The sequence below is a fragment of the Bos mutus genome, chromosome 9 (genome assembly GCF_027580195.1).
Source record: "Bos mutus isolate GX-2022 chromosome 9, NWIPB_WYAK_1.1, whole genome shotgun sequence".
Lineage (NCBI taxonomy): Eukaryota > Metazoa > Chordata > Mammalia > Artiodactyla > Bovidae > Bos > Bos mutus.
In genome coordinates, this window is record NC_091625.1 from 73,310,731 (window position 1) to 73,337,641 (window position 26,911).

At 41.3% G+C, this 26,911-nt stretch overlaps 1 protein-coding gene across 11 annotated transcripts in view; it reads right to left on the reverse strand.

Annotated features, from left to right (window-relative positions):
* The window catches only part of AHI1 (Abelson helper integration site 1), a 220,748-nt gene that overhangs the window by 17,059 nt on the left and 176,778 nt on the right, over positions 1 to 26,911 (reverse strand). For 9 of the 11 annotated variants that reach the window (XR_011465387.1, XR_011465388.1, XR_011465389.1 and 6 more), the window contains one exon: positions 25,435 to 25,535. Coding sequence is in view for 7 of the 11 variants with exons in the window: in XM_070376723.1 (XP_070232824.1) it covers positions 25,435 to 25,535 (101 nt within the window). In the remaining 4 variants the exon portion in view is untranslated. Of the gene's footprint in view, positions 1 to 8,338; positions 9,491 to 25,434; positions 25,536 to 26,911 lie in introns of those variants that run through there. The other 2 variants (XR_011465390.1, XM_070376722.1) reach the window with 1 other exon arrangement.

Genomic DNA, 26,911 nt, shown 5'->3' on the forward strand with positions numbered 1-26,911 from the left:
GCTAAGTCGCTTCAGTCGTGTCCTACTCTGTACGACCCCATAGACGGCAGCCCACCAGGCTCCCCCGCCTCTGGGATTCTCCAGGCAAGAACACTGGAGTGGGTTGCCATTTCCTTCTCCAATGCATGAAGGTGAAAAGTGAAAGTGAAGTCGCTCAGTCGTGTCCGACTCTTAGCGACCCCATGGACTGCAGCCCACCAGGCTCCTCTGTTCATGGGATTTTCCAGGCAATAGTACTGGAGGGGGTTGCCATTGCCTTCGCCATATAGATAACTAATATGATATAAATGCTATGTAAATAGTTGTAAAAAAAATGTAAATGCTAAATAAATGGGTGCCAGCGTGGTAAATTCATTTTGCTTTTATGGAACTTTCTGGAATTTTTTCCCATGTAATTGTGAACCATGCCTGGTTGACTCTCTAGATGCAGAACCTGTGGGTAAGGAAGGCCAACTGTGTACATGAAATGTTGTAAAACCAGTGGATTAAAAAAAAAAAAAAACCCAAATCATGGCTCTAATCAGAATTTGAGTCTACTCCAGAGGTTGAGGGAAGAGAAGTCAGATTGAATTATCCATTACTGTTGAGTCAGTTACTTTTCCTTGCGTACTGCGACCCTGACAAACAAACAACAACATATGGCCACATGCAGGTCTTAGCAAATCTGTTTTTAATAGACTTTTCATATGAAATGGGTGCTGAGATGTCCTCAGAAATTTGTCTTAAGCAGGTTAAGTTTCCTACTGTATTATTGCATTAGTATAGTGGGCACGTCCAGGTCCTTTCTCATGATGCAAAGGTTGTTTTAACCTGGGTTCAAATTCCATGAACCACAAATTAGAAGGGATCCACATTACAAAGTTTTAACACTGATTTGTAAAAGGACACTTATTTAATTAGGACCAAAACTTCACTTCTAAACACCTTTACTCACTCATTCCTTGGTCTCAGCAGCAGCGCGCCATATGGGTAGTTATTCATGGAGGCAGAAGGAGGGGGAAGAATGAGGTGTCTCTGTGAGCTGTTTTGTTTCACTTTGTCTTTAAACAAAAAAGGCCCCAAGGCTATGAGACAATCAGCCTGTAAGCACCCCCAACCATCAAGGCCAAGAAGCATGACTGCCCTTCTTTCCCTCCTGTCCACTCACACCTCTCAGCTGTTTGGGGACTTAATTTCCTCTTCATGGATACCCTTGATAATGGAGAGGAGGGGATGAAGAGAGGAAGATGAGCAAAGCAGAGGAGATGAATGAAAGGGTCAGAATACATAGACTCTTGCTTCCCAAACCCTCACGATTTCTAGTGATGCTCATAAATTTAGATGCAGTGAGATAAACATGAAAGGAATGATTAATGGAATAATTTTCAGTGCCTTCCTTGATTACATGATTTACCAAGGAGAAGCAACTCATAAAAACACTGTGTAAAAGAGAAATAGGCCATGCAAACAACTCACCCAAATATTTCTATAAACTTGAAGAATGAATGTAAAATTAGGTAGATATTTGATCAATGTTTGTTGCAGTAGCACACCAGCTTTAAATAAGGCAAATTTATGATACAATATAGCTTTATTTTCATGTGCTATTTATATACCTCCTGATACCTACCTTTTCCAAAGAATTAATAACAGCAATTTCTTTTTATACTCACTTTGTAGGAATTTTTTTTAAAAGACAAAAAAAGCCCAACAACTAGGGCTGTTGGTTAAATTATAATCTTGATTCTGTTCTTAACTCTATGTGCCCCAAGGAAGCCACTTTTCTCCTGAGGTCTGTTTTCTACTTGAAAAAGCACAGAAGGTACTCAGAATAAAAGCGTGAACTATCATAGCACCATCCTTGCATTTTACAGATGAGGAAATGGAGGCCCAGAGTCACCTAGATTATAGAAGTAGCCTGAAGGTTATAATTCTGTATTCAAACTGATTTAACAGCTTAGTTTAACAGCTAAACTCTGTTTCAATACAATTTTGTTTGAAAGCTTCACATACAAACACTTAAACACCTAGAAATTCTCTAGGTGAATTGAGGTTTGGAGGCCAGGAAAACCTTGCCTCCTTCGATTGAATCCTCAGAGCCTGGAGGAACAGGGCTCTACCGAGAAGAGTTTACAAACTGCTCAACTAGACAAACTCTTTTAGGTTTTCTCTATTGCTAAAGTTGTGTTTGGATGGGGGGCATAATTTTATGATTTTAAATATTCATATAAGTTTGCTGTTGATTCTTTGATTTTAGAATTTATTATTGGTTCTATGAGCTGTATTTGGCACTCAATCTTCCAATTATGCTTTTCCTTAAGAACCAAATATTCCTTTATGAAGATGTAGTTTCTAGAAGTATGTTGTTGTTTAGTCGCTAAGTCGTGTCTGACTCTTTTGCGACCCCATGGACTGTAGCCTGCCAGGCCCCTCTGTTCATGGGATTTTCCAGGCCAGAATACTGGAGTGGGTTGCCATTTCCTTCTCCAGGGGATCTTCCCGACCCAGGAATCAAACCCACGTCTGCTACATTGGCAGGCAGATTCTTTACCACTGAGCCACCAGGGAAGCTCCTTCTAGCCTTCATCTTGATTCATGATTTGTAGTTTTGGATACTAATTATGCCAGGTAGGAACAACAAATATTGAGTTGGCCAAAAAGTTTGGGCTTTCTGTAAGATGTTATGCCAAATACTTAACAGAACGCCACTCTAGGGGCAAGGAGTGTGCTACACACCCTGGAGATGCAAAGCTAAGCAGGTTCTAATATCTTATACTCTAACAGGGAAAGGCATGGAGATAAGCAATGAGGCAGAGGAAGATCCAAATTACAATAAAGAGAAAAGAAATGTGCAGATATAAAGGAACAGAAGCCCTGAATTGCAACTGGAGGCTTCAGAGGAGGATTCTCAGAGGAGGAAACATTTAGCTAACTCCTAAGGAATAAATTGAAACTGTGATCACTGGAGTGGTGCAAAAACTATACAGTTGGAGAAACCGGGGTAAGCAGAGGCTGGAGGCTTTGTGTGTGCAAGGCAGTGTACTCAAGGAGGATGATTTGGGAGATGAGGAAAAACTGGTCAGAACGTCTATTCAAACGTTGAAGGATGAGAGCTAGATTAAAACTTATGAGATTTGGGCTTTAAAGGCAAACAGAGTACCAACTAAGATTTCTGAGCTGATAAGTCACGACTCAACTTTTATATTAGGAACAGAAAATAGTTTTCTTCTGGTAGGCAGGTGAACAGTGCAGTAAAGACGGGGGTATGGGAGCTGGTGACTCCCCAGGCAGGGGCTGGGGGCTGTGCCACAGGCATCCTTCCCCGGCTCCTCTCCTGCAGTGCGCACTTGAAAATAACTGGTGCCTCTGCACGCTTTCTAGTCTTTGTCCTTGCCTTCCGTATACTCCTCTGTTCCCGTGGATTCAACCCATATGCTTATGCCAACGACTTCCAAATCCATAACCTGAACCTCAATCTCCAATTTTCTTCAAAATGATTTGGCAGTTTCCTTAGTTTTCAGCAAATGTTGCAAATACAGTAGTTTTTCTGAAAATACGCTTGCAACCATACATCTGCCTCCGAACTCTCTCGCCAAGCTGAGTTCTCAGTCGGTCTCTGCTGCACTGGCTGCCGCACAGGTACTGACACGTCGTGCCTCTCACAGGGAAGTCCCCTTTTGTTCTCACATATAGAGGTGGTCACCTTAGAAACTCAGATTGTTCCTTTTCCTTCATATGGACTTTGTCACCACATCCGACTTTCTCATTATGTTGGTTTGGATTGCTACAACAGCTTCTCCTGGTCTTGTACAGTACTGCTTTTATTTTCCTTCTTCTAGTCTCAGATCTTCTAGAACGAGTTTTTGAAAGAACTGACTTGATCATGCCATCCGCCACGTTTTAAATCTTTCGGTGGCTCACTAGTGCCTTCAGGATCAAATCCAGCTCCTTAACATGCCATATAAGGATCCTCTTGATCCTGGCCCCGTATGCAGGTTCAGCTCTACCTGTTTTTAACTCTGCAGCCTAGGCTCCAGCCATGATGAAGTATTTGTGACAGCCTGTGTGCCATGCCTTAGTATTTGTTCAGTCTGCCTGGAATGCCCTTCCTCCTACAAAACTCAACTTAGAAATCAACCCCATTGGAAAGCATCTCCTGACCTCATAAGCTTAGGTCAGGGGCCAGTTCTATTTATTTTCCTGCATTACATATAGAAATTTATCAAAACACTTAGACTACTATGCTGCAAAAACCCCTGATGTTTGACTATTTGTTCTTTCAAGAGAGAGAGAACTCCTTACTTAAAGGTGAAGGTAGATGACAATTCCACTGACACACTGGAGGAGAGAGGAAAAAATTGGGCCTTTAAAACTGCATTTGGTTTTGGGCATATTGGACCAGAGATTCCAGAATGATATCTAAGTTAATGAATCTGCAGGCCAGAATACCTTCCCTTCTCCAGGGGATCTTCCTGGCTATACCCCAATACAAAATGAAAAGTTTACTTAAAAAATTAAACATTTTGCTCCAGAAAAAAAAAAAAAAACTATTTGAAATTATAGAGGTAGAGGATAATCCAGAAAGAAGTATTAGAGAAAAAAAAAAGATGCAGCATATATATCTTCATGAAGGCTTGTTTTATGGTATCAAGCAAAGTTAGAGAATGAGACAGAGGAGAGGTAAGCGCACTGTTACAAACATTAAAGAAACAGAAAAAAGCAGAGGTGTTAATGACCCAGGATGCTGGCCTATGCATTTCTTTACATGGCCTGTAAACTGCTGAAAATGATCCCTGCGTCCATCCTGCGCTTTATCCCAAGTCTCTTTCCCTTGTGACCAGCTGGTTTTTCAGTTTCTCTTGAGGAGCACTTCTGACCACTTGAGGGCTTCTGCACAAGCTGCTTCTAATACCTCAAATGTATCCTCCTGGTCTCCCCGCCTCCGCCCTTCATAAAAACTAACCCATCCACTTCTCACCACAAGGCCTCACAGCTTCCCTTCAGTCCTTTCACTGCTTATGTTTAGTTTTATGACTCATTAATTACAGTTACTTTCACTCATCAGGCTGTAAGTTCTGTAAGGTGAGGGACCTTTTCTGTTTAATTCACCACTACACTACCCAGATGACATTCTACCACAGTTCTATGGGACGATAGCAGGCATTCAATGTATGTGTGTTAAATGAATAAACATCAAAGACACCAGAGGGGTGGAGGGATGAGGATGCAGATCATTGGTTGAGTGAGGGCCAGAAGAACGTGGGAGGGGAAAAGGACCCAAAATACAAGTGGAGAGGTCGGCCGTAGAAAGGAGGGTACATCTTTCTTTGAGATCTGAAAGCCGCTAGAGAAGGAAGGGGAAGTAACAGAAACACAGAGAAAGCACAAAGTCAGCCTGTTTTAAGAGTGTGGACCTTATTTTGACTAGGCTCTCTAAAGAATGGGGTAGGGAGTCAGGAAGAACAAAAAGACGATCAAGACCATGGACCTCACTCAGGCTGGGAATCAAATATGACACAGAGATAACCACCACAGTTACGTGCTTTTCTTTAGCAGTGATGAGATTCCTGAGTAGACGTGAAAGAAATAGACAACTGGTTTACTCTCAGGGCTGAGGACTGGGAAGACCTGTATGCCAAGTCACACACTCGAAGAGCCATTTATGTGTATGACATCAAACTGCTAAAGGACTGCTGCTTTCATGCATCTATTTCCTGGCGGTCTAAGAGCTGGTTTGGGGAAAGTGAAAACTGGTGGCAGGGGCTTCCCTGGTGGCTCAGTGGTAAAGAATCTGCCTGCCAATGCAGGAGACACTGGTTCGATCCCTGGTCCAGGAAGAGCCCACATGCTGTGAAGCAACGAAGTCTCTGCGCCTCAAGTAGTGAGCCTGTGCTCCAGAGTCTGGGAGCCGCAACTACTGAGCACATATGTTGCAACTACTAAAGCCCAAGTGCCTAGAGCCGTGCTCTGCAGCAAGAGAATCCAAGCAATGAGAAGCCCATACACCACAACCAGAGAAAACCCCCTCTCACTGCAACTAGGGAAAAAGCTTGAGAAGCAAAGAAGACCCAGCGCAGCGAAAAGTAAATAAAATTAAAAAAAAAAAAAAAAACAATGGCAGATAACCAAGAAGGCAGGAAGCATCAGAATGCCACCTCTTCCCGCTTAAAAAAAATTCTGCAAACTAAAGAATCCTTTGAGTCAGCCGGTGCCTCTTTTGGGACTGAACTATTTCCTAGATGAGTGATGTGGGAAGGAAACTGGGAGACTGAGGGAGACGTGGCAATTTTATCAAGTCCACTGCAGCCCTCTGCACACTGTTGACCATCTGCTCATGAGCAACATCATCACTGCTGATGTTCGACAGGGTCAGGTCTGATTTGGAAGATTAATACATCCCGGTATTACATCTCAGTACAGCTGCTCCTCTTTATCTGATCCTTCATTCAATAAGCATTTATTGAATACCTGCTTTGTGCTAGATGCTGGGAACTCAATTTTAAATGAGACACAGTCCCTGCCTTCAAGGAACTTTTAGCTCTTTTATTTACATCCAAAAGGGAAGACAAGAATAGAAGACAAAAGTCATACACCTGAGCCAAGCTGGAGTTGCAGGTTACATTTTTCCATTTGACTCTATGCCTGAGCTTTTCTGTCTCCATCTTTATTATAAAGATTAACAGGTTTTATAAAATAACTATGTACTCTTAGCAGCTTCCCTGGTGCTCAGTGGTAAAAGAATCAGCCTGCAATACAGGAGATGCCGGAGACGTGGGTTTGATCCCTGGGTAGGGAAGATTCCCTGGAGAAAGGCATGGCAACCCACTCCAGTATTCTTGCCTGGAAAATCCCATGGACAGAGGAGCCTGGCAAGCTACGGTTCATGCGGTTGCAAAGAGTCTGAAGCGACTGAGTTCGTACTTTTAATAAAGTTTCAAAATACAGCTAATCCTCATTATTTGTGGATCCCTATTTGCAAATTTGCCTACTTGCTAAAATTTATTTGTAATCTCCAAATCAACCTGTGTGGTGCTTCTGCAGTTGAATACATGCACTGGTGCAGAGTGGTGATACGTGTGAGCTGCCCAGGGCACATGTGCCAGATGAGGGAGGAACGTTAGAACCTCCTGATGCCTTGGCATGTTTCTAATGCTCTGACTTCTTGTATCAGTTCTCATACAGAAAACAAGTGTCCTTCTCCTGATCTATTTAGTGACATGTTTTTCACATTTTTGTGCTTTTTGTTGGTGATTCTGCCGTTTTAAAGGAACCCTAAGCCTATTGTTGAAGTGCTGACCCATGTGACTAAGTGCAAGAGGGCTGAGGTGCCTCCCAGATAAACCTTGCGTGCTAGTCAGGCTTTGTTCAGGTGCAAGTTGTACTCCATGAGTTCAATTTTAATGCTTCGACTATATTAGTTAAAGCGGTTTTACACCAACATACATATAAAACAAGGTTATATATTGGTGGATTGATGAAAATCTTGTGACCAGAGGCTCTCAAGAACCTAATCCTCCATTTGCTCTAGGAGCTCTGGCTTAGAATTCAGTAATTCAGTGTTCATGGTGAATTTATAGAACAGAAGCACTGTGAATGAGGAGAACTGATGGTGCAGTTTCCAGCACGGCTTCTGTGCACCCACCAGATTACTATTTTACTAGTCTTAGTTCTACCTTTCATAATCTTACTCCTTGACAAATGTATGAGGTTTTGGGGAGCTCTGTCTCAATCAAATCATAATCATTCATTGAGAATATCCTACATGTACAGTACTAAGATGGGGACTTTGGGAGGAATACAAATGTTGCAAAGTTGATTCCTGTTAGTTTCACATGGCTGTGTGTAAGGGCTTATAGACTCCTATTCAGTCAGGTCAACTGGAAGTTTATACTCTGAGGTCAAAGAGCCTGACGTAGATACGTTATTCCACTGATGAGGCTGGAAGAACATTCTCTAGCAAATTCTGTAACTCTGTCATTACAAAGGGGCCTTCAGAAATGTAAAGGATTATCTTGCAAAGATTGGTACATTTAGGGTAGAGTCTGGGCACTGGTAGTTTTACACAAGTGCCCAGGGAGATTCTGAAGCCTAGCAGTTTGAGAACTATTACTCTAGCATATATCAAAGCAGTAATTTGCGGGGGTTGGAGAGCTCAGGACTAAACCCTGCCTTGTGTGTATGAAGCTGACTTGGTTTAGGAGCCGGTAAGCATGGATTGCTGTGATCTCTATGGTCTCCTCCCTTTCTTGCCTTCTTCCCTTCCTCTGGTTGGAATGTCAATTCTTGCCAGCACTATCCATTAAGGAGTTCAAGTTCCCTCCCAACAAACAACATTACACAGACACAGTAACTACCAGGCTCATAATTTATTGAGGGCAAATATACGTATAAATGACTTGGCACTAAGGAAGTAGGTGATAAATGTGGTAAGAGACAAACAATATGCTACAAGACTTTGGGAGAAAATGAGATTTCTCTGAACAAATGGAGGTTCCAGCTGGCCTTTCTGCAGCTCAGTCTTATTCCTTATTCCTCTTCCTCATTATCTCAGTATGTGTACATATGTATATCTGTTCATGTTAGTTTAAACACAATTGCTTGGTCATGCTGCTTTTAAATTTGTTCTTTTGTTGTCTTCTTCAATCATGTATACCCAAGCAAAAATCACAATTTTTTTTTGACATTTATAAGGTACACATTTATTGGCTGTAGCAGACTAAATATACATGGTATTTGAGGTAATTACAAAAGTTGTGATAAAAAATGTGACTCATATAATAAGATGATTCACATGGAAAAATTCAATTTGAAGTGCAATTTAGATCTGAACCTGCCAGTGAGTTTAAGGACAGGGCAATATATAGCCTTCATGGTCTTGGCCCAGGCTTGTTTTCTACTGTGATCTTGGGATCGAAACTGCTTTTTGGTCAGTGATTCTGCAAGTTGGCGGGAGAGAGCATTTTCTTACAAGTGAGATGCCAATCTTTGGAGGTTGATCAAACACCCTCTCTCCTTCCTGGGAGATACAGCGGTGGGTAGGAGGGTGCTGTTTAAACATACCCAAAGTAACGGGGAAGCAGAAACAGAAGTAAAAGAAAGAAAAGACTCATCAAGTGCTAAAACATTTAGTAAGGGAGTGATAAAAGACAAATCTGTTCCAATATGTTCAGAGGGCTTTCACTGTACACATGGTTTGTGAGAATAAAAAAAGACATTCAAGTAGAAAAAGACTCTTCCCTTTTAATGTCAACTGGAGAACCATGTTAAATTCAGGGACAACCAGATCACCTTATTGGGATTGCCAAGTAGTAACAATCAAGAACAATGTTTTTGTGTGTGTTTAGTCAAGTCTGATTCTTTGTGACCCCATAGACTACAGCCCTCCAGGCTTCTCTGTTCATGGAATTCTCCTGGCAAGAACACTTAAGCAGGGTAGCTCTTTCCTTCTCCAGGGGATCTTCCTGACCCAAGGATGGAACCTGGGTCTCCTGCACTGCAGGCAGAATCTTTACTATATGAAGAGGAGGAGAGGGCAACAATAAGAACATTAGCAAATAGTTAATTTTCCACAGCTTATGTAAAGATTAGCATTCAGCCAAGTTTCTTAAGCAAAGGAAATAAAAGATTAGTCAAGTGACATATAAATTTAATTGACACACTTTATACACATTCATCACACTGAGCCTCACATACCTGGATACATCTTTATGTGAAGTTGTTGTTTTTAAGTTGTGTAGTATGTAACTCCAACAACACTACTTACATACTTGCAGGCAATGGGGAAATAAAAGCAAAGTTTCCTTATCAAGATCTTAAAATCAGAATTGTAATTTGAGGAAAAACACATATAACCATATGTATAAAAATATTATATATATTTCTATTAAAATAGAGCAGTTGCTTTCAGGTGTGGGTAGGGTAATTTTGATCCCCAAGGAAAATGTCTGGAAGACGTTTTTGATTGTCACAATTGGAGGGGGTTAGTGTTTCTGGAATCTAAAGGGTTGAGGCCAGGAAGGCTGCTCAACATCCTACAATACACAACACATTCCCTCTGAACAAAGAATTATCTGGCTCCAAATGCCAACAGTGCCCAGGCTGAGAAACACTGGAGGGCCTGACAAAACAAGAGGACAGCAGAGTTAGGGTATCACAGAACTTCTGAAGCAAAGGACACGCTGACCGTCAAGTCAGAAGACAGGGGGAGTGAGAGCAATCAATTCCGCCACTATCTAAAGGGCAGTTTACAACTTGGAATGACTGGTGGGAAGTTTTCCCAATGACATCTTTCAAAATTTAGATCTGTAATAGATTATAAGAGGGATGTTACGGTTAACTTTTGAAAATATCATCATGGAGAGCAAATACGGTATTATGCTATCAAACAGACCTTAAAGTCACTGTCAGAGAAAGCGTGCGCCAAGAAGAACATTGGTTTCCCCCAGTACAGCATCACATATTTTATACTTATATGTGTCTCATTGTTCAAAGATTAGAATCTAAACTTGCCTTCTCAGAATCATGAAAGAGTCCTTCAAACACTTATCAATGGTTTATTGAAACAATTATGAAGACTTTATTGAGAATTTATATTATTCTCTAAACTAAGTTTCCATGGAAGATTTGTATAAGAAAATGAGATGGGCTGAGAGACTCAATCCAGTTGAATAATCAGTGGGTTGCTACACTGGAAAACAACTTTGCCCTTACATTATTTTGTACACATTTTAAGTGATGGGAGTTAGGAAGACATCAAAGAAAATGAAAGTGAAAAGTGAAAGTCACTCAGTCATGTCCGACTCCTTGTGACTCATGGACTGTAGCCTGCCAGGCTCCTCTGTCCATGGAATTCTCCAGGCCAGAATACTGGAGTGGATAGCCATTCCCTTCTCCGGGGAATCTTCCCTACCCAGGGATTGAACCCAGGTCTCCAACACTGCAGGCGGATTCTTTACCAGCTGAGCCACCAGGGAAGCCCAAGAATACTGGAGTGGGTAGCTTATCCCTTCTCCAGCGGATCTTCCCAACCCAAGAACTGAACCAGCAGATCTTCCTAACCCAAGAATTGAATCACCTACATTGCAGGTGGATTCTTTATCAGCTGAGCTACCAGGGAAGCCCTCAAGAAAATGAAATATTCCCCAAACCTACTTTGGGGGGTTGAGACTAAAACCACTGGCAATTATCTAGGAGAGAGAAATTAAGAGGACAAGGAATTTGTGGGGTCTCACTCTGTGGAGGGTTAAGAGAACTGCTCAAAGTAGCAAGAAATAGAGCTGCAGAGGAAGAGACAACGCACAGGCTAAGTTACCCTCATCACAGACATTGACTGCGGAAGAGGTGCAAGAGGAGAATGAGTAGTAAAACTTGTTACAGACCTTCAACAGAGTTAAGGTTTCATGGGTTCTTGCAGGGCAAGAGAGATTTTGGAGGTTTTTAGAGTTCCTCTGTGGAGAACGTTTCAGTTCAGTTCAGTCGCTCAGTCGTGTCTGACTCTTTGCGACCCCATGAATTGCAGCACGCCAGGCCTCCCTGTCCATCACCAACTCCCGGAGTTCACCCAAACCCATGTCCATCGAGTCAGTGATGCCATCCAGCCATCTCATCCTCTGTCGTCCCCTTCTCCTCCTGCCCAAAATACCTCCCAACATCAGGGTCTTTTTCAAAGAGTCAACTCTTCACATGAGGTGGCCAAAGTATTGGAGTTTCAGCTTTAGCATCAGTCCTTCCAATGAACACCCAGGACCAATCTCCTTCAGGATGGACTGGCTGGATCTCCTTGCAGTCCAAGGGACTCTCAAGAATCTTCTCCAACACCACAGTTCAAAAGCATCAATTCTTTGGCGCTCAGCTTTCTTCACAGTCCAACTCCTCTCACATCCACACATGACCACTGGAGAAACTATAGCCTTGACTAGACAGACCTTCGTTGGCAAAGTAATGTCTCTGTTTTGAATATGCTATCTAGGTTGGTCATAACTTTCCTTCCAAGGAGTAAGCATCTTTTAATTTCATGGCTGCAATCACTATCTGCAGTGATTTTGGAGCCCCAAAAATAAAGTCTGACACTGTTTCCTCTGTTTCCCCATCTATTTGCCATGAAGTGATGGGACCGGATGCCATGATCTTCGTTTTCTGAATGTTGAGCTTTAAGCCAACTTTTTCACTCTCCTCTTTCACTTTCATCCAGAGGCTTTTTAGTTCCTCTTCACTTTCTGCCATAAGGGTGGTGTCATCTGCATATTTGAGGTTATTGATATTTCTCCCAGCAATCTTGATTCCAGCTTGTACTTCTTCCAGCCCAGCGTTTCTCATGATATACTCTGCATATGAGTTAAATAAGCAGGGTGACAATATACAGCCTTGACGTACTCCTTTTCCTATTTGGAACCAGTCTGTTGTTTCATGTCCACTACCACTAGAGCATTCAGGTATGACCTAAATCAAATTCCTTATGATTCTACAGTGGAAGTGAGAAATAGATTTAAGGGACTAGATCTGATAGATAGAGTGCCTGATGAACTATGGACGGAGGTTTGTGACATTGTACAGGAGACAGGGATCAAGGCCATGCCCAGGAAAAAGAAATGCAAAAAAGCAAAATGGTTGTCTGGGGAGGACTTACAAATAGCTGTGAAAAGAAGAGAAGCGAAAAGCAAAGGAGAAAAGGAAAGCTATACCCATTTGAATGCAGAGTTTCAAAAAATAGCAAGGAGAGATAAGAAAGCCTTCCTCAGCGATCAATGCAAAGAAATAGAGGAAAACAATAGAATGGGAAAGACTAGAGATGTCTTCAAGAAAATTAGAGATACCAAGGGAACATTTTATGCAAAGATGGGCTCAATAAAGGACAGAAATTGTATGGAGAATGTTTAGGGACTCTATTATTGGTAGTGGAATCTGAGCTTGTGAGGAGACTCATGCTAGCTTTGCTGCTGTAATATCATGGGGGATCCCACTCACTTTCCTTTTTTTTAAAATGCTTTTTAAAAATCATTTATGTATTTATTTTTGGCTGCTCTGGGTCTTTGTGGCTGTGTGCTCGCTTTCTCCAGTTGAGATAAGTAGGGGCTATTCTTCACTGTGGTGCACGGGCTTCTCATTGTGGTGCACAGGCTCTAGGCGCATGAGCTTCAGCACCTGTGGCCCGGGGGCTCTAGAGCACAGGCTCCAGTAGTTGCGGCCCAGCGGCTTAGCTGCCTTGTGGCATGTGGGCTCTTCCCAGACCAGGGATCGAACATGTGTCCCTAGCACTGGCAGGTAGATTCTCATCCACTGAACCACCAAGGACGTCGTCCACTCACTTTCTTTGCAGGGCATTGTATATCTCTAGACTAAATATATTTTTCAAATGTAAATAACACTTTTTTAAACAATTGACATCTTTTTCCTTTTAATATTTATGTTATTGAACCAAATTATGGAGAGAAAAAGAAATATCAGTGTCTGCACTGAGATTCTTTATGGGACACAAACAAGCACTTGAATGCTTATTTACTTATAAGTTAAAATTTTGACTTAGTTCTCTTCAGATAAAGAAAGAAAAGTTCAAATATACCCTGAATTTTAAAGTGAATCAAGCATATAGTAATTTTTATCTATCTGATATAATAAATTAGAGGTTTAATCAACTGTATTTTCTTTGATAAATAAATTACTAAAGTGAAAAAGATGTAAATTGATTTTATTCTTTAGCGCTGCTGCTGCTGCTGCTGCTAAGTCGCTTCAGTCGTGTTAAGATTGTATTCAATGATTCAGTGTATATTAACTAACTTTTAGGTAGTTGGAAAAATCTACCACTGTCTACTATAAATTTGCTATTGGACATCAGCACAGTAATAAAATCATATAATTCCTGTGTTTAAGAATAATATGGATATACTTCTCTTACAAGGAGAAGTAAACGGAAAATTTTTTTCTATATGAAGTGATTTTTAAAAACAGTGATACAGAGCATAATAAATCCAGGCTTTAATAAACAGTCTACTTTGGGGATGAAGAGGGTAAATAAAAGTTAGATATTTTGTAGAAAAAGGCACAAACATGTACACCGAAGGCAACTTATTCACTGCCTACTATTTTTCTGATAGGTTGACAGAATTATCAATGTAAAATTTTGTGTGCATGTGTTTGGCTGGAAGAGGAACTACCATGGAGTTATCTGATGCTTTGGGGTTCTCTGTTCTTATTTTGGACTAGACAAGAAAACAGCTGTTCCTGAATATAACTGGAGCATGCAGTTCAGTTTGGAAGTCAGCTTTTCTGAATTAACCAAGCCTGCTCTCTGTGACTTTATATGCTAAAATAAAATTTTGAAAATAATTAAAACACTTTTCTCTCATGAAGAGATGAGCTATGATGGATATTTTAACAATTATCTTGGAATAAAAAAATAACTATTATTCATTTAATGAGTTTTTAGAGAAAGACATAAAATATTACAGTAATTTCTCCACATTCATAGAAATAATCTAATATTCCTATGCATAATTGTTACTATATGCCTGGCACTTACACAAAAACATAATTGGTTGTGTTAACATTGAAAATTTACTGATATTAGAAGGTACTCTTTTATCATAGGTTTCATTTTTTAGAAATTAAAAAAAAGAAGAAAACTAAGCACTTTCAGAAATTAAAAAAAAAAAAAACCCTGGGCATTTTAGGTATTAAAAAAAGATAACTGGATATTTCAGTATCTTAAAACTATAAAAAGAACAGAATTACCTGTGGTAATAAGAACAGATACCTAGATATCTTTATTAAAAAAAAACAAAAAACAAACTCAAAATGAACTAAAGACTTAAATGTAAGCCCTGAAACCATAAAACTCCTCAAGAGAATACTGGCAGTAAACACTCTGACATGGGTCTTAGCAATATTTTTGGATCTGTTTCCTCAGGCAAGGACAACAAAAGCAAAAACTAAGAAATGTACTACATGCTCAGTTGTGTCCGACTCTTTGTGACCCTATGGACTGTATTTTTGTGACCCTCAGGAAGCAACAGTTAAAACTGGACATGGAACAACAGACTGGTTCCAAATAGGAAAAGGAGTTTGTCAAGGCTGTATATTGTCACCCTGCCTATTTAACTTATATGCAGAGTACATCATGAGAAACGCTGGGCTGGAAGAAACACAAGGTGGAATCAAGATTGCTGGGAGAAATATCAATAACCTCAGATATGCAGATGACACCACCCTTACGGCAGAAAGTGAAGAGGAACTCAAAAGCCTCTTGATGAAAGTGAAAGTGGAGAGTTAAAAAGTTGGCTTAAAGCTCAACATTCAGAAAACGAAGATCATGGCATCCGGTCGCACCACTTCATGGGAAATAGATGGGGAAACAGTGGAAACAGTGTCAGACTTTATTTTTCTGGGCTCCAAAATCACTACAGATGGTGACTGCAGCCATGAAATTAAAAGACGCTTACTCCTTGGAAGGAAAGTTATGACCAACCTAGATAGCATATTCAAAAGCAGAGACATTACTTTGCCAACAAAGGTCCGTCTAGTCAAGGCTATGGTTTTTCCTGTGGTCATGTATGGATGTGAGAGTTGGACTGTGAAGAAAGCTGAGCACTGAAGAATTGATGCTTTTGAACTGTGGTGTTGGAGAAGACTCTTGAGAGTCCCTTGGACTGCAAGGAGATCCAACCAGTCCATTCTGAAGGAGATCAGCTCTGGGATTTCTTTGGAAGGAATGATGCTAAAGCTGAAACTCCAGTACTTTGACCACCTCATGCAAAGAGTTGACTCATTGGAAAAGACTCTGATGCTGGGAGAGATTGGGGGCAGGAGGAGAAGGGGATGACAGAGGAGGAGATGGCTGGATGGCATCACTGACTCGATGGACGTGAGTCTGAGTGAACTCCGGGAGTTGGTGATGGACAGGGAGGCCTGGCGTGCTGCGATTCATGGGGTCACAAAGAGTTGGACACGACTGAGCGACTGATCTGATCTGATGAACTGTAGCCTATCAAGCTCCTCTGTCCACGCGATTTTCCAGGCAAGAATATTTGAGTGGGTTGCCATTTTTATCCACCAGGGGATCTTCCGCAACTAAGGGATTGAACCTATGTCTTCTTCATTGCACGTGGATTCCTTACCACCGAGCCACCTGGAAAGCCCTAAAAAATGGTATTACATCTCACTAAAAAGCTTTTCACAGTGAGGTAAACCACTAACAAAATGAAATGGCAGCATCCTGAATGGGAGTAGATAGCTTGGTGATATATCCAATAGGGGGTTAATATTCAAAAGAACACATGCATCTTAATAATATATAAACAAACAAACAAACAATCCAATTGAAAAATGGGCAGAGGATCTGATCAGATATATTTCCAAAGAAGACATCCAGATGGCCAATGGGTACATGAAAAGATGCTCAATATCAGTTGTCATCAAGATAATGCAAATCAAAATCACAATGAGATATCACCTCACACCCGTTAGAACTGCTATCCTCAAAAAGACAAAAAATAGCAGATGTTGGGTAGGATGCAGAGAAAAGGAAACCTCTGTGCACTGTCAGTGGGAATGTAAATTTTTACAGACACTGTGGCAAAACAGTAGGGGAGGTTCCTCGAAAAATTAAAATGAGAACCACCATATAATTCAGCAATTCCACTTTTGGGTATTTACCTGAAGAAAACACAAGCACTATTTCAAAAAAAATGTATGTATCCCTACGTTCACTGCAGCATTATTTACAATAGCCAAGATACGAAGCAAGCTAAGTGTCCACTGACAGATGAATGGACAAAGATGATGTGGTATATATAATGGACATAAAAAGAATAAAATCTTGCCATTTTTGAAAACATGGATAGATCTAGAGGGTATTATACTAAGAGAAGTAAGTAAGATGGAGAAAGACAAATATCCTATGATTTCACTTACATGTGGAATCTAAAAGACAAAACAAATGAACAACAAAAACAGGCTCAGATACATGGGGGGATGGGCGAAACAGGCGAAGGGGATTAAGAGGTACAAAATTCCATTTACGAAATAAATTACAGCATAAGGAATATAGTCAATAAGATTATAATAATTTTGTATAGTGACAGATGGTTACTAGATTTACTGTGGTGATCACTTCATAATATATTTAAATGTTGAATCACCACGTCGCATGTCTGAAACTAACGTTGTATGCCAACTATACTTCAAAAAAATTAATTAAAAAAGATGTCCAAGATATATTGGTGAAATAAAAATATTATGATCCTAGTTTCATCAAAACAAAGAACAGACATGAACAGACATGTATTCATATATTCAGATAACATCTTTAACAGGGTATGCAAGAAACAGAGTGAAGATGAATGTTAGCTGGATAAAGGAATTTTATCTTTCATTTACACTATTCTCTATTGTTTGGATTTTTAAAACTATGAGCATATATTACTTTTATAGTATAAATAAAAATTTTACAAAAGGAACTTTATCAACAATTTTCCTCCACTAATACATGAATGATGTAGGTTAGTACTTAGGCTAGCAAAAATAAAAAGCCTAAAGAGTTCACAGTATAAACACAAATGAAAGTTGTCAGCACTTCTGTTTTCCCAAACCTCCTGAGTTGCTTTTCTCCCTGATAGCACCAGTACTCTTCTTTCTATAAGACATAAATTTACAGCACACTACAGTGAAGATTTTCTAGAATGAGCTTGAGAAAACATTCTCCTATACCCCCGTGGTACATGTTAATTTGGGGAGTCTCTGGCCATTTGTGGAGTGTAATGAACAAGACTCATCCCCTCCTCTTGCAGACGAAAAGCCAAATGCTGCCATCACCTGCCAACACTTCAATGAACCAGATGAAATGTTGGGAGGTATCTGGTACACTGAGCGACACAACAGGTGTGTTCCACTTGGAAGGACTCAGACGATTTAGCAGCTGCCAAATGGTATAATTTTACTTCTTATTCTATAGTTTGAATAGAAATTAAAAAAAAAACAACTATTGAAGGGTTTCTTTCCTGTTTTTCTTAAGAAGTACAGACAATATGATTCTAAAGGCTTCCACATGAAGAAAGGGTACAATGAAACAAACATATAAAGGGATGTAAAAATGCAGCGTGAGGGCTTCCCTGGTGGTTCAGTGGTAAAAAATCCACTTGCCCATAAAGGAGGCATCAGTTAGATCCTTGATCCAGGAAGATCGCACATGCTGCAAAGCAACTAATCCCCTGTGCCACTACCACTGAGCTTGCACTCCAGAGCCTGGGAGCTGCAACCTCTGAGCCCATGGGCCACAGCTACTGAAGCCTACACATCCTAGAGCCCCTAGTCCTCAACAAGCAAGGCCACCATGAGAAGCCTGCGCACAGCATCTAGGGAGCAGCCCCTGCTCTTCACAGCTAGAGAAAAGCCCGTGTAGCAACAAAGACCCAGCACAGCCAATAATATTGGCTATTATATTAAAAAAGGCAATGTAATGCAAAACGTGGCTAGCTGTGCAGGTAACAGCTGTCTGCCTGTGCTGCTGACTAGACGTGGAGGACAAAGGGTACTGGCCTGAGAGCACGGAGGCTGGGCTCCTACCAGCAGGGTTGTTCTGAACGAACTCCTTATAACCTTTCTGGATCTATCCTGATTTCCTCATCTACAAAAAGGAGCTGACTAGAATCACCAGGGTTGATCTCTAAGGTTCCTTCCATGTCACTAATTCTATAGTTCTATGAACTCAGGACCCACTCTCCAACTCGCCCCCAATTCTAGTCGCTTATCAGAGATCACTTTTCAGGTCCTTTTTTCTTTTTAAGAAAAAACTTATCTCATATATGATAATAAAAATAAAACTTGCACATGAAATTAAACATCTGATAGAATTTGTGGTAGGTTTATAAGGCAGGATCTTGATAAAATCAAACCATACATACTCTGATAAAGAAACTAAACTGAAGAAATGCAACTCTGCCAGGTGCTAAGGAAGCCCAGATACACATTTCTCAAGGGCTGGCTGTTTGCGTCACGACTCAAGAGTAAACCCAAGGCATTTTGGTTACCTGGGACAGCATTAATGTTTCCCGGGGACTTCTCACATAAGCTTAGATCATTCTTTATACTTTCTCCAAAAGGGACATAAAACAGTGTCTAACTATTCATGTGCTACGTTCCACATGTGAAGACAAATACATATATGTAAGATTCTAGTGGCTCAGACAGTAAAGCGGCTGCCTGTAATGTGGGAGACCTGGGTTCAATCCCTGAGTTGGGACGATACCCTGGAGAAGGACGTGGCAACCCACTCCAGTACTCTTGCCTGGAAAATTCCATGGATGGAGGAGCCTGGTAGGCTACAGTCCATGGGGTCGCAAGGAGTCAGACATGACTGAGCAACTTCACTGGTTGGTTGGTAGTCTAATACATGGATTCAGATAAAGTAGATCAAAATGTGTTCTTCAACAAAAGAAATCCTTGTGTCTTAAGCCCTAAAGCCTTATTTTTCTCCTTTTTTTCCTAAATGTATTCCTAGGCTCTCACAAATCCTTACTCTACCTATTTATGTTTTTAAATGTTTTACGTGCACATCTACTAGCTCTTTGGATCTGCCGGAATTAGGGTTTGGGCAGCAGTGGGATAGCCTGAAGCAGATCTCAAAGGTCAGGTAGGGCATCTGAAGGTCTGTTGGGATATATTATAAAGGTCTATTTCCAGCATGAAGATCAGTCTGTGAGAAGACAAGGCACACACAATTTAAAAAATCAGTTACAGTCTAGACTGAGACTACGGTGTGGCAAGCTCTGCTAAGCAGAGGAGCGGCACAGGCAGTGAGAACCAGGGAGTCTCAGAGGCAGGGAAGAGGTCTCCTTCCATAGGAGCACAGGCTCATTAGGACGCAGCAGCCAGTGAGGCAGTGCCGGAGTTCCTTGTAACTCCTCTGGCTGAGGGACAAGTAGCTCAAGGCTGTTGGAGAGGAACACACCAAGGTGGGTTCAGTGTCAAAGTTCAGCCTGATGCACAGGTGGGAATACCAGTAAGCCAACACAAGTAAAGGCCGTGTCTTTCAAAGCATCTCACCCAGTTCCTGACACAGACTACAAATCTTGTTAGTTGTTACGATGACTCCATGCCGATGTCATAAATGCTTTCAGTGCATGTATGTCTTTAGGTTAAATTTATATTCAGTTCAGTTCAGTTGCTCAGTCACTCAGCCGTGTCTGACTCTTTGCGACCCCATGAATTGCAGCACGCCAGGCCTCCCTGTCCATCAACAACTGCCGGAGTTCACTCAAACTCACATCTATCGAGTTGGTGATGCCATCTAGCCATCTCATCCTCTGTCATCCCCTTTTCCTCCTGCCCCCAATCCCTCCCAGCATCAGCGTCTTTTCCAATGAGTCAACTCTTCGCATGAGGTGGCCAAGTATTGGAGTTTCAGCTTTAGCATCATTCCTTCCAAAGAACACCCAGGACTGATTTCCTTTAGAATGGACTGGTTGGATCTCCTTGCAGTCCAAGGAACTCTCAAAGAGTCTTCTCCAACACCAAGGTTCAAAAGCATCAATTCTCTGGCACTCAGCTTTCTTCACAGTCCAACTCTCACATCTATACATAACCACTGGAAAAACCATAGCCTTGACTAGACGGACCTTTGTTGGCAAAGTAATGTCTCTGCTTTTGAATATGCTATCTAGGTTGGTGATAACCCTCCTTCCAAGGAGTAAGCGTCTTTTAATTTCATGGTTGCAATCACCATCTGCTGTGATTTTGGAGCCCCAAAATATTAATAAAGTCTGACACTGTTTCCCCATCTATTTCCCATGAAGTGATGGGACCAGATGCCATGATCTTTGTTTTCTGAATGTTGAGCTTTAAGCCAACTTTTTCACTCTCCTCTTTCACTTTCATCAAGAGGCTTTTGAGTTCCTCTTCACTTTCTGCCATAAGGGTGGTGTCATCTGCATATCTGACGTTATTGATATTTCTCCAAGCAATCTTGATTCCAGCTTGTGCTTCTTCCAGCCCAGTGTTTCTCAAGATGTACTCTGCATATAAGTTATTAGCATCTTCCTAAATTCTCAAATATGGTGAATTTCAAACAATGGATACTATTACACATGTGACATCTGCCCATAGCCAAATTCCATGCCAATCTTTTCAACTGTATCCACTGTAGTCCCCTTACTCTTATAGGCAACCATTGCCATAAATCCTTGCTGGATTTGTAACTGGAGTTTTACCAAGAATTGTTTGTGTTTCAATTCTCTGCGCATAAGCTGTTCATTCACACATAAGCCAACCATGAACCACGGGGGCTAGAGTTAACAGTGGCCTCCTCTTAGCTCTCCACTGCTAATTTTAGGCTGTTATGTTATACCTTGACATCTGGCTATAACATCCTTTATGTATCTTTTCAGCTCTTACCTTCAGACTTGTGGTCACTCTTACACAATGGTTCTTAATGTTGGTTGTACATTAAAATCACCTGGAAAGTTTCTGCAATCTACCCATGCCAAGGCCCTATTCCAGCCCAATTAAATCAATCTGTGGATGTGAACACAGGCCTTTTTTTTTTTTTTTTTTAATTTCTCAGGTGACTTTAATGTGAAGCCAAGGTTGAAACATCTGCTTTACACAAGAATTAAGAACTTCAGCTCCCGGTTCACCTGTGCCCTCTTCCTCCCAACTCTTATAACTGTCCTGGAATTTTAATGTCCAAGAGAACAACTTGCCCAACCAATAACTCTAATTCCTTGACCAGCTCAATTCTATTGACATGTCCTTCAATTTCACTCCAGCTCTTATACACAACTCTGTGGATTTATCATAACTTTGAGTTATCTGGCATCTGATATATTAAATAAGCAAGAGAACTTCTGGATTTACAGGTCATCGTTTCAGTTAGTTAATTCCTTTCCTGTTTCACACTATGCTGCCACTGGGGTGTGGGTGGCTTGCTGCAACCTTGCTAAGTCTGCCAGTCTTCTCTCAATTCCACGTCCTTTCTGATCTGGCTGATCCTCTGTGGTGGGTCACTCCTGTGACTGTTTGACCAATGCTATCAAGTCTCTTCTCCTCTTGTTCTCTGTCACACCCACAAAACTTCCAATTATGCATCAGACCAAAGCTGCCTTCTGCACTGCCAGGCCTAGATGCTGAGGATTACTGAGGGAAAACCCAACAACACGGAAAGATGCCACCAAGGCTTTTACGGTATTCAAACAGTAGCTCTCAGAACTACTCAGGAATCTCTTTATTTGTCCCCAGTGAGCCCTGCTCCTGCTGTCATTACAGGTATTCTCACAGTCACTATTCCTCCTGTCTCACTTCTACAACCCTCACACTGGAAGCAGACCTGCCTTCCTGTTTTGGAGAACATGGAGATATTCTCAATTTCTAAGCTTCCACGCTATCAACTTACCTGTATCCTCTTTTATGTTTACCTGTTTTAGAGGGGTAACGCTCTATGCTCCGGAGAAGGCAATGGCACCCCACTCCAGTACTCTTGCCTGGAAAATCCTATGGATGGAGGAGCCTGGTAGGCTGCAGTCCATGGGGTTGCTAAGAGTTGGACACGACTGAGCGACTTCACTTTCACTTTTCACTTTCATGCATTGGAGAAGGAAATGGCAACCTACTCCAGTGTTCTTGCCTGGAGAATCCCAGGAACAGAGGAGCCTAGTGGGCTGCCATCTATGGGGTCGCACAGAGTCAGACATGACTAAAGCGATTTAGCAGCAGCAGCAGCAGCTCTATGCTCAGCATGGCCAGACAACACTCCTTTATGGAGGGGGCTGTCCTGGGAATGCTATGATGTTTAGCCACATCTGGACCCCCACCCACTAGTCGTCAGTAGTACCCCTCACCTTGCTGATATTTGCAGAAATTTCTTCAAGCATTGCCAGATGTGTCCTGGGAGGCAACATCACCCTCGGTGGAGAACCACTGCTCTAAGCCAAGACTAATCTATCAACCTGTCTTTCCAATGCTCCTGCTTCTGCTAAGATCCATGTGTGCTTTCTTTATCTGCCTTCAATGTGCGCCTGTCCCCTTGGCTTTGACACCTCAGGATATGCTTTTATGTCATTCCAGTATTTAGAAAGTCATTCCTGGAACCAGGTCATCCTTCCAGCCACCACTTGGTTTTCTTCAAGTGAAGCTCTGGGAATGTCTTCCCCAGGTTCACTTGCGGAGGCCCGTTCTGTTCATCAACCCTCATCCCAGCAGTGTGAGTCCCTGACACCAGTGCTTGCGTGCCAGGTCCTTGGTGGTCACATGCTAAGCCCCCACCTGACTAGCTGTTTCTGACACTCTTCACTGTACCCTCCTTGAACCTCTCTTTCCCCCTGGCTTCCAGGCCACTTCTTTTTTCCCCTTCTTTCTCCTTTGATTATTCTTTCTTAATCTTCTTCCCTTCAGCTGTGAAGTGAAAGTCGCTCAGTTGTGTCCAACTCTTTGCAACCCCATGGACTACACAGTCCATGGAATTCTCCAGGCCAGAATACTGGAGTGGGTAGCCTTTCCCTTCTCCAGGGATCTTGCCAACCCAGGGATCAAACCCAGGTCTCCTGCATTGCGGGTGGATTCTTTACCAGTTGAGCCATAAGGGAAGCCCTTCACCTGACTGTCCCTTAAATCCTAGTTAGTGTTCAACTGGGATTCTGTCCTTGATTGCCTTCTCTCAGAACTCTTTGATCTATGCTATCTCCTTTATTACAAACTTCAACTGTCTTCATACAATTCAATGAATACATTAACTCCCTCATTTTATTCTGAAGCTCTACCATCTCTCAAATTCCAGTCCTGAATTACTAGCTCCCCAGTGAATATTTCTATCTGAGAGCCCTAGAGACACCTCTAACAAATCAAGATATCTATAACAACTCATCACATCCTACTCCCAACATTCCCTTTCTGTAACTCCCCAAATTCTCCTTATTCCTTTATTATTTCTGTGGTACCACTATCCATGTAGCTGTATAATAAGCCTTAGCATAATCCTAGATTCCAACTTAATTAATCATATCTAATCAATCATAAAATCCTGCCAACTTTACCTTATGACACCTCCCCTACATCTCTAGTAGTTCAGGTTTTTATGTATTGTTTTCAATGGCTTCTTCACCAATTTTCCAGCTCCCTCTAATCCAACCACCATGCTGCCACCGGAATGGTATTTTTCTCCTGTAAACCTGTACATGTCATTCCTTCTCCAGGGAATCCCCTCTGTCTGAAGGCTACAGTCTAAGCATCTGAGCAGAGCATGCTAGGCCTGGCTCCTATATTTCACTTACTCTTCTTTCCATCAGGCCCTGTGCTGCCTACCATCCCATCCCATACCTTACCCAAACTATTCCCTCTGCTAGAATGTTTTTTCTAAGATCATTTACCTAGCACATCCTTTTTCATCCTATAAGCCTCAGCTCAAGCCTGGCTTCCTCCAGGAACTCTTCCTGGACTCCCTAGGGCATATTTTAGAGGATTAGATTTTCACTTTAGCTCCCACCATAGTCTGCTGAAATCGCCTGCTTGCAGAGGTCTCACCCATCAGCCTGTAGGCTCCTCAAGGGCAGGTGCCTTGGCTACTCAGTCTTGTTTCAGTGAGGACTAAAGCGTGCTTAGCACAGAAGTAAGCACTCAACAAATACAGAATGAATGGCAGAAAAATACACGACAGGTTCAACTGTCAGAAGCCTATCATGGCATGGTATTTGTTTATATATGTGTGTGTGTGTGTGTGTGTGTGTGTGTGTGTGTGTATATGTGTGTGTGTGTGTATATGTGTATATATATATATATTTATATACATGTACATGCCTGCCAATTTATGGAGTCAAAAAGAACCAAAGTTACTCAGCCTAAGGTAAGAGTTAATGTCACATAATAAGTTAAATAAGTAATATATACGGTGGTACAGTGCTTATAAACTTTTCTACCAAAGCACTACCAGCATCAGAATTCTGCCTGATATCCTTAAGGAGTTGATCGCACAGGCTAAAAAATCATGACATTTCTCTGGCTGATTATATATTCATATTTATTTTAACCTGAAAACATTTAAAATTACAAACAAGTAAGAGGAATACTCTAGAAAGATAGAGCATCTTTATTCTGTGGGCCCCAATGTTTTTTTTTTTAGCATAAATGTGGACCCCTCAGGTGAGACTGCTGACAGTGTCAGTATCACAGTTACAGAAATATGCATTGAGTGGAAATAGCATGACACTAAAAGTTACAAGTTCCACTTTGGGTTCGCATCCTATCACTTGGGCTGTGACTCGGGGGTCTACTTTAATCTCTCTGAGCCTCCTCAGTTTCCTTATCTGGAAAATGGCTATAGTAAAGATTTGCCTTATATATTTCATAATGTTGGTGGCAATATTAGAAGAAATAATAATATAAACAATGAAGGGTATAAGCATGAAAAATGAAGTACTATTTCATCCAGAGATGGTGAAAATCAAAGTACATGGAATACATATTCTTGAAAACATTTACCTTCTGTGGAGCTGGAAAAGCTTTTTCCATTTTGGCTTTCTCCTTAGGGGTTATAGGAGGGGATCGCTCCTTTACCTCCGGAGGCAATTCTCGATAGAGTGCTAGAATGGAACAAAGAATTCACATCATCAAATTGAGGAGCACCATTCCATGGGGGCAAAACAACAATGCGGAGGAGCAGACATGCAACTAAAGACACTGCTATTCACTTCCTTGGTCTCACAATAAGCTGACCCAGCACTTCATTAAGCCAACTCACAGTCTTGTTATCCAAAGAGCACAACTTATGATCGGCAAGTCTTGATCAGCAGGTTTCAGAAATGGAGGAAGTCTCATTTTTACTGACTATGTGTGCGGTCATGCAGCTGCTTATTTCGTTTTATCTTAATACACATTTACCAAGAACCTGCTACATGCAAGATCATACAGCAAGATGACCAAGGACAGTCTTTGCTCTCAAGGAGCTTACAATGTAGTCAGAGACAGATGTGTTCACAATGAACTGCAATATACAACAAAGTGTGATATTGTTCCGAAGAGAGACAGTAACAAAGACAAGTTCTGATGTGGAGATGGTAAATGCTTAATGGAAAAAGCGGCAAGTTTGTCAGACTAAAAAATAGGCAGGATTTTGCCAGGCGGAGGTGGATAAAGGATAATTTGCAAATATGGTATGAAATTAACAAACATGGGACTGGGAGTATGTATGACACAGAATCTACTCACGGTGTTCGGTCTAAGGTTCTTATAATCGAAAGTTATAATCTGTATAATCCATGTATATGCATGGTGTTGTTATGTGGGAATTTTAAAAGGCTAAAAAGGAAATCTGTTTTGGTTAAATGATGGGCAACTCTGAATTGAGACAAAGAGTTCAAAATTGAACCAAAGTTGTACCTGATCAAAATTCTAAAATTATGAGCTACATTAATGGGCTTTGTGTATGGGTTGATTTTATTATGGGTTTGTCTCTTACTGGAAAGGATGTTAGATGTGATTAATGGAGGCTGATCTAATTTCCCTTTCCAGTGGCTTAAGATACAAGGGAAATGTCCTTTGTGATAACAAGGTACCAATGTCTTCTATTATATCATTCTCTTATTGGATAGGGCTTTCAACTGAATGCTTGAAAGAGGTTATGTGTGTATATAACACACACACACACACACGCTCCCTCAGAGCATCTGCTCTGTATAACTGGTTTTGGATAAAGGAGAATTTCTCCTACTATTTTCAGAGTGGAATATGCTGCTGACAGTCATTTTTCCTCGAATGTTAAAACTGGGCAGGTGAGTTTTTGTTGCATTCAGGCAAAAAGCAGGATAAAAGGAAAAGAAAAGAATGCCTGATGAACTGAGAATTCAGTCATATTCTCAGGTTTTCTGAAAACTTTTTGTTTGTTCTGGCCTTTGCAAGCCTTTCTCAATAAGCAATGACTAAAGTTAAAAAAAAACCCATCTTATTCCGGGGTACAATA